Source organism: Bradysia coprophila, unplaced genomic scaffold (genome assembly GCF_014529535.1).
Source record: "Bradysia coprophila strain Holo2 unplaced genomic scaffold, BU_Bcop_v1 contig_732, whole genome shotgun sequence".
Lineage (NCBI taxonomy): Eukaryota > Metazoa > Arthropoda > Insecta > Diptera > Sciaridae > Bradysia > Bradysia coprophila.
The window spans coordinates 1,643,878-1,652,429 of record NW_023503972.1 but is presented as its reverse complement, the minus strand read 5'-3'; the positions used below and the strand labels follow the sequence as shown (position 1 = coordinate 1,652,429).

At 36.4% G+C, this 8,552-nt stretch overlaps 1 protein-coding gene across 1 annotated transcript; it reads left to right on the top strand.

Annotated features, from left to right (window-relative positions):
- Positions 1-2,162: 2,162 nt before the first annotated feature.
- LOC119084129 lies at positions 2,163-5,010 on the top strand. The gene is made up of 6 exons (XM_037193979.1): positions 2,163-2,431; positions 2,492-2,748; positions 2,803-2,965; positions 3,026-3,310; positions 4,479-4,695; positions 4,765-5,010. The coding sequence occupies exons 1-6, from the start codon at positions 2,342-2,344 to the stop codon at positions 4,932-4,934; spliced, it is 1,182 nt and encodes a 393-aa protein (XP_037049874.1). The 5' UTR covers positions 2,163-2,341; the 3' UTR covers positions 4,935-5,010.
- The last annotated feature ends 3,542 nt before the right edge of the window (positions 5,011-8,552 follow it).

Below are 8,552 nucleotides of genomic sequence, written 5' to 3'. Positions count from 1 at the left end.
CATTTATATGTACAGTTTGGTAGAACGACAGATGTCTGAAATTTTTATTTGATTTTTGTTGATTTTTTTATTGCAGCGATTTTTAGGTAAAATTGCTAAGCTCATAGTAATTATAGAATCGATTAAATGGATGGACACGCAATCTCCCTACATTTTAATATACTAAGTTGATGACACTGTTTTTACAAATGACAATTAGTTCACTTCGGTAAACATTTTCTAGAAAATAATCATCGGATGAAAACACTCTCTCAAACATAAACATTCGACCACAGTTTCGATTTGAGTTCAAAAATACCATTTCTCATCAGACCATGGCGACAGTGGTACTCGATACAATGCTCTAAGAACACTATATCGATTTGCGCACGAAGAAGTCTAGCGAATCATAGTCGAAATGAACACTCTCTCACTTCCGCTGGGTTCAAAATTTAAGAGAAAAGACATAGAGTGAGAAGCCTAATGTCTCTTTTTTGGACTTTTGCTACAAAAATGGATCTAATTTCTTGAGCTTGGACCACTTTCCATACACTGTCCAGTTGCAGTAGTCTATTTAATCTCATAAATGACTCAACTGGAATGTACAAAACTTTGTTGCTGTCCATTAATGTCATTCTTTAGCATCCGTATAGTATTCATTAGAGGCTATTCGTCTTCGTAGAGGTTATTCGTACAATATTCGTCTTTATCGAGAAGTATGTATCAAACATTATGTTTGTTTTAAGACTTTCCTCAGGGTTCCGATTACGAAAAAATACGGTCAAGCCAAGCATCGAATCGAAATAAAATTCAAATTAGTCATGAAGTATCATCACAATGAAATATCGACGGACAAGACATGGAGGAATCTAACAGAATCAACCATTCTATCTAACATTCGTCAAATTTGTGTTGCAAACTTCCGTAAAATAACTGGACACGATTTGCTGTGCTGTACAAACATTAAAACAGATTCGGGATTGTCAACTCGCCAGTCTTTGTCATTCGGAAGAACAAGCATCGAACCACCTCTTGGAATGTCGAAGCAAAGAATCAGCTGATTTTCGTAAAACCCAAACGGGATATACACAAGAAGAATATTTCTCAAACATATTGGTACGTTCGTGATCGCCAAAAACCGATCGAAGAATTGATAACGTTGTCTAATACACACCAACCTTTACAGTAAACATATTCGAAATACATTGGCATTAGAAATAAAAAAGGGTTTCGATCTGCATTACCTACTACCGCAGACATGGAACTCAAAAAAGTTTTTTGAATTATTTTACAGGCTTTTGTCTTCCCTAGGCTCGAACATTGCTTATTACGCCACTAGGAAAACTAGAAAATTTACTTAAACCTCAAAAGAATGTCCAGGTGTCGGAAGCTCTTCCAACCTTTATCGTAAACGCGGCAAAGAGTGTGAATCCATTTAACATGTTTCTGGAAGCTGCTCGTCGAACAACCTGCCAATTACGTCAAGACATCATAGTATCAAACATTTCATTGCCAACCTAATAAGAATGATAGGATTCATATGCTACGAGGAAGTATATGCTGTTGAAACCGACGGAAGAAGTCGATTCAGTGATATTATTGCCTTCCACCCGAACTCTAAGAAAGCATACATCATATGAGCAAAAGCGACATTTACACTGCCGTATCACGTAAAATCCATTACAGAACTCGGGATAAACAAAGGAAAAGTCATGTAGTTCACGTGATTATTGACCCCTGCTTCACCTCGGATCAACAAACATTACACAAAAACTGAACTTTTCAACTTTTCAGCTCCTGTGTTATACGACAGAAATGCCTATTTGGATACCATCAGCCTCCATATATTTTCAATGTTAATGCTAGGAACAGTGCTATGGATTGACATGAATATAGCCATGACTTTGATTATGATCGTTGTACCCCCAAGTTAAATTCAATCTTTTATAGTCAAATACTGCTTGAGTACCCGAAAGCAAACAATAAACTTGTAAGACTTCATTGACATAATGTACGACGTACGTTCGTAACGGCAAACAATGCAGAGAGAGTACGCCAATGGACATTACAATCATATCGTGCTTGCGCACATAGATTACGAAAAGATAAATTAGCATTTTACAATCAATTGAATTTTCTACAGACTCAGTAAAGCCAAAACCGTTAATCTTATCATTTTCACGAGGTTTATTTCAATACATACAGTCATGAACCACAGCCGAAAACTTGATTCAGTTTAATTAGATAAGTCGATTAGAAAGGTGTAATTCAGAATTATTGCCTTTCCGCTGTTGTATAATACCTTATCGCGGGGATATAATTCGAAGAAAATTTTATTTGGGAAAATAAATCAAAATTGAAAATGAAGGTGCAACAAGACATACCGAAATGGATGAATGAGCAATTCTTTGGCAAAGTTATCAAAGCTTGCATATCCGATAAAGATGTGAAGGTCTAGAGCGGTTTGAAATCAATTTTTTCCTTTTTTAAATTCAGACCTGTTTTGCCATAGATTATTGGTTTCACCATCAATCCCGCCTCTAAATCAAGCGATTTATTTGCCAGTCCAATATTTCGTGCCACCATTACAGTCTGGTCGAAACAAACGCCCCAGACCAATTTCACTTTCGTTTTGAAAGTTCCATCAGCAGCACGACCCGTTAAAGAAGACGCATCGTTTGAGAACGAAATCAGCATTTACAGTTCGATTCTCGATGAAATGCATCGTTTAGTGAACCGTGCCGGGGAGAATGTTCAATTCGGTCCAAGGTAGAAATGTTTGGTGGTTCTCTTCTATCGATCGATTAATCGGTAACCATTTAGGGTGATTTATTATACAGCTGAATCGAATGCTGTTGTTGTGTTGGAGGATCTATCCGCGAAAATGTATGCTGTGCCGGAGACAACGATGAATTTAAACAAAACGTTAGCCACCGTCTATAAGCTAGCCAGATGGCATGCAACATCTTTGTTTATGGCAAATGAGGTAATTTTGTGTACTTTTGTGCCCTTGGTGAATGGAATACCCATTTCTGTCCTATTACAGAATCAAAACGTGTCCTCATTCGCCTCCGGTATTTTTAACAAAAAATACAGCGAAAACCTAACGTTCATGCTGGACAACTATCGGTATTTCGTGAACGTTGTGCGAAAATGGCAAGGATTCGAAGATTATGTCGTCAAGCTGAGCGCATTGGAAAATTCGCTGTTGACGAAAGGGAAAGACATTTTCACTGCCAAACCGAATGGGTTTAATGTACTGAATCATGGCGATTTGAATTTTAAGAACATCTTAACCAAAGGCGATGAGGAACAGAACGATGTGATTTTCGTAAGTATTACCGGGACCAATGTGAACATAGCGTTGAAATTCGGTAATCTTGTGTTGAGTCAACTGATAAGTACGTTTGTGGTGAGATAAATATTTTATTTGAGAGACGCAAACGTATCTACAAGTAGGGGGCAATAAATTTAAACAATTTGATATGATTGATACTGCAGCTATATATGAAGCAACGTCTTGGCTGGCAAAAACGTTTTAGTACTACTGTCTCAGTCTAAGCCGATTGATTTTACGCGAAAGTCCAATACAGATACGCATACAACTATCCATGCAAGGGGACGAATTCACGAAGAAAATTCAAAAATTCCCTCACTTTCGGCCGGGAAGCACGAAAGCTGTCACGTATAGCAATTTTATTGAATTTTATTTTCATACGAAAGGATCATGCAAAAAGGTTCTTAGTTTTCCAAACATTATTGTTACACGACTGGTTCGACTCATTGAGGGTTCTGCGATGTTGTGGATAGTAAATAAGGATAGGTTCAATAAATGTAGGAGAGTACTGTAAAGACACAATTCCTAAGATCTTGTGTCATTGACCTCATTTTTGCTATATTAACAATACCTTCAGCAAATTTTTGTGTAGGGGTCCGTTCGTAAAGGGCATCCACTCAATTTTCAGAATTGAAGCCCTCTCGCAAGTTTTTTGAATATGAATAACATGGTATGTTACAATAGACTTGCAGATTAGCCCTACTCACGTTAAAAAAATGTGGTTCAGATCCTTCGGAGGAATGTCGATTTCGTTTCATTATTGGACACTAAACAATTCTTTAGAACATCATAATTGACAAAAAATTGTTTCTGAGTCGCGCAACGCATTCAAAGTTTACATGAAAACGCATAGAAACGCATGGTAACGCATAGAAACGCATGCATTTTCGATTGCGTTGCGCGACTCAGAAACAATTCTTTGTCAATTATGATGTTCTAGAGAATTGTTTAGTGTCCGATAATGAAACGAAATCGACATTCCTCCGAAGGATCTGAACCACATTTTTTTAACGTGAATAGGGCTATTGCAGATCCCTTCTTTCCTCTCGCGTTGGTCCCTTGAAACAACTACCTATTTAAAAGACAACTGTCAAGGAATTTTAACTTTAAAAGACTCCTTTCTCTTGAGGACTCGCTTATACCGCTTGCAATTCTTTCACAGGTTGACTTTCAGTATTGTGTTTGGGCTAGTCCAGCGATTGATCTACTGTCTGTACTATACTTAGTAGCTTCATCGGACATTCGTCAACGATTCAAAAACGAACTGATCACATACTATTACAATGAGTTTACAAAATCGTTAAGAAACATTGGCCATTTGGCAAAACCGCCATCGATGCTCGATCTACAAATTGAATTGCAGCGAAACGGATTCTTAGGTAAAATCAATGATCGACCCAGATACATGGCGTGGTGTTCCTATAATATTGTCTGATGGTGATTTTCAGAGGTGATTATTGCGGTATGCAATCTACCATTCATACTTGTGGACCAGGACAGAATTAATGACGAAAGGACAGCCGAAAAATTAAGAGACCTGGCGTATACAAATCCTGAATTTTTAGACATTATCAAAAATCAATTGCCATATTTCCTTACCAAGGGATATTTGAATTGAACATTTTTAAATCTGAATTTATATAACGGAATATGGTCATTGTATGCTGAATAAAGGGATTTAAAAATCTAAATCGAACTTGTTGTTGTTGTCATTACAATACTCCAGCTTACCCACATATATATACCATTCAAACAACCCTTCGCTTCGCATAATTGTATATAGTGCACACAGTAAACTATTCCGTAACATCTTGATAAGTAGGGATATTTTCAACTCTGTTTTGAATTTTTCAACAGATGGTCAAATCGAGAAAATCAATAAATCTCCTCACTGTATGTCGAAAAAAAGACATTGTTTCGCCGTTACATTGACAGAGTGGTAAAGCGTAAACAATAAAATGATTGGCATTTTGCTGCGATGAGTGTTGTGAACGTTTAACATTAATTAGGTAACAAGTTAAAAAATAACTTTTCCAATAATCGACTGCAGAGTTTTGGCTTCAATGACGGTGAATACCATTTTGCTTATGATTCGCTAGACTTGTACATGCAACAGAGTATGACTAGCCACTTTGTCAGATGTGATGCAGCACGAGCACAGTAACAAACCAGAAAAGATATGGGTGTGTGGCGATAGGGCCAGATGTGTTCTACATTTCACTCATAGTCTGGTGCCTCAACAAACTCCGACTTTTGTGTTATGAGTGTTAAGTTGTTTCCTTGCCACTGTCGCCATGGAAAAAATAAAAAAATGTCGTTGGCAAAAATAATTCATCCGTGAGTGTACTACTAATTCGGATAGATCATTCGAAGCGTGAATATCAATCTTTCCAATAAAAAGGAGATGAAGAAGTTCCTAGTAATCACCATGAGCTCAATTTTTTCGATTATTTTTTAAAGGAAAGAAACTCGTAAATAAACTGAAATAAAGGATTTTTCAAAACGCAGGCGAGAAGTAGTCATGGTCTGACCTTAGCTGAGAAACTTCAGGAATCTTTGTTGTTAAAAACGTTGTGTTGACTTAGGGGAAAAAGTTGGAAATTTCATTTTCTCTGGTGACTTGTAGCCTGAGCGAAACGAACACTCTCGAAATGAAATTTCCAACTTTGTTCCAGTTCCCTAGATTAACAAAATTTGAATTTGTCCTAGAAACTGACGATTAGTTCCTAAGTTGCAATATAGTTGACATTTTGAGTCCCACTGATTTTGAGTCCCCATCGATGTTGTTGTTTGAACATGAATGTGAACTGGGAGCTACAAATATGTCTACGATCTGCATGAAAATTGCATATTGCGGCATCGGAAGACAAAACGAAAAGTCCAAGATTACCATTTTTTGTCATGACCCCACATCGTCGTATCGGTGCCATAGATCCCAATGATGTATGAACTTTCAGCTAGTGCCAGACAAAATTCAGAGAGCCGCCAGACAAAATGACAACTCCAACATGATCCCTTTTGTTGTGATAACCCCACAACATCAACCTAGTGCGCACTACTAGCCCCAACGAGGTTTTAGACTATTAAAATACCGTGTGACCTGTGAGCCGCCAGGTAAAAGGAAAACTCAAAAACTCGATCAATCTAGTCAGACAAAATATGTTCGTCATTCTTCATCACCTTTGGGATTTGAGGTGTTTCTCATTTAACTCCGTGTACGAACGAACTACTGTGAGATTAATGTGCCGTTTATCAATGAAACTATCTCTATATACATGGTCCAATGTCAAAATTTGAATGGAGCGGTGGAAATAGCGATTTCATATACAAAATGACCTTTCAATAAAAATCATTAATTGGTATTTCCTCCAGTCCAAGGTCATCTATATGTCTATAGGTGTCCACACAGAAAATATTCGGTTGTTATTTGATAATCTTAAGTGAATGTGTTATCACCCTTCCTGTTGATTACATTGTGGATTATCAGACGGTGCAAGCATGAAAAGAAACAAATTCTCATCGAGTCGAACAAACAAACAAAAAATTCGAAACAATACCGATGACTACCTCCGAAAATGTATTCAAAATTTACTATCTCTGTGTGCATTGAACATTAGGTTCGATACTGTTATGTACAGTAACATTTATGTAGTGAAGTGAAGTAGCAAATAAGAAGTGGAAAACTTTTGTCTCGTATCGTCAGTTGTGTTGTTATAAATACAATGTTCAGTTCATGCATAAGCTCGCGTATGTTGCGTAACGCCGTAACGTCGTTACTGTCGCGTGGCTACCGATTGATGAGAACATAACGATAATAAATTCTTTTTGCAGTTTATTTTAAAGTCCATTGGGAAATGGTTTCGTTTTCCATTGTAAATTTCGGATCAGAGCATAGAATAAAGCAGCAGTCGATGCGATGTGGAATTTGAGCATAAGCTCGTTTTTTTCGCTCGTTCAAATTACTATTCTATTGTTTGGTGAGAAAATGGAAATTTATGGGGAGGGTCGACCGTATTATTCACTCAGTGACTGCATCGTTATGATTATAAAAAGAAACGAAAAAATATTCGAAACCCTCTTCGCTTCGCATAATTCATTTGAACGAAAAATTGAAAACGGAAAATACAAGTAGGATTGGTTGCCATAATAGGACACAGATTATACACAATCTTTGTTAATCTGTTGATAATAAATATGGAGGTTTCAACATCCAAATCTATTTGAGAAAATATGTTGGACTTTATGCAACGTTGCTCTTATAGCAATTACTTTGGATGTTGTTCGGAATACGGATTATTCGTTGGACCCTGGACCACTATGTCTTATAAGAGGTATAAAAAGGTGCATCGGGATCGGGCAAGTACGACGGTGACCTCAGAATGCTAGTTTCAGGTATACGTCGTGTAAGGACGTAACCTTGCAACATGTTTAATGATACACACTACACGCATATTTCTCGCTTGATATGTATGATTTACCTAAATCTTACATATTTTATGCTGACAGCATTCATGTCGTGTCTATGATACATGATGTACGTTAGACTTTTTTCCGCTGCGTAATTAAAGGAATTTGAAAATTTTCATAATCTTCTCTTGGGAATTTAATTCCGTTCAATTTTTTCATAAGAAATGTTTTTAGATTTCGTCATACTTTTACTTTCGCTCTAATCAGGCCTGGGTACGAGGGGAAAACTTTTTAAAAACAAAAAAAAAACAGAAAAAACAATAAAAAACAAAAAAAAAAACAGAAAAAACTAAAATAAACAACAAAAACCGGTCAAAAAACTAGAAAACTAATCAAAAAAAGAAGAAAAAGGAGAAAAACAACACAAGAAACCAAAAAAAACAACCAAGAGCCATCATTTTTTTGTTTTAAAACCAAAAAAAAAAATAAAAATAAAAATAAAACTAAAAAATAAACAAAAAACCTGAAATAAAACTAAAGAAAGTGAATGATATTTTGGTTAATTTTTGTTTAAAAACAGAAAAAAACAAGAAAACATTTGTTTAAAAAAAACAAGGTTCGAACAAAATTTACGTTTGTCCACCCCTCGCCTGGGTATTTAGGCAATCCTCGAAGTTCTTTTTGATTTTTAGTGTGAACGAATGACTCTACAAATTTTTGTCAATCAATGCCCAAAGGAATGTGAAACTGGTCCAACTCTGACTCTAAATGATATATGCTACCACTTTACCCTTAAAAATCAACGCAATGATGTATAATACAGATAATT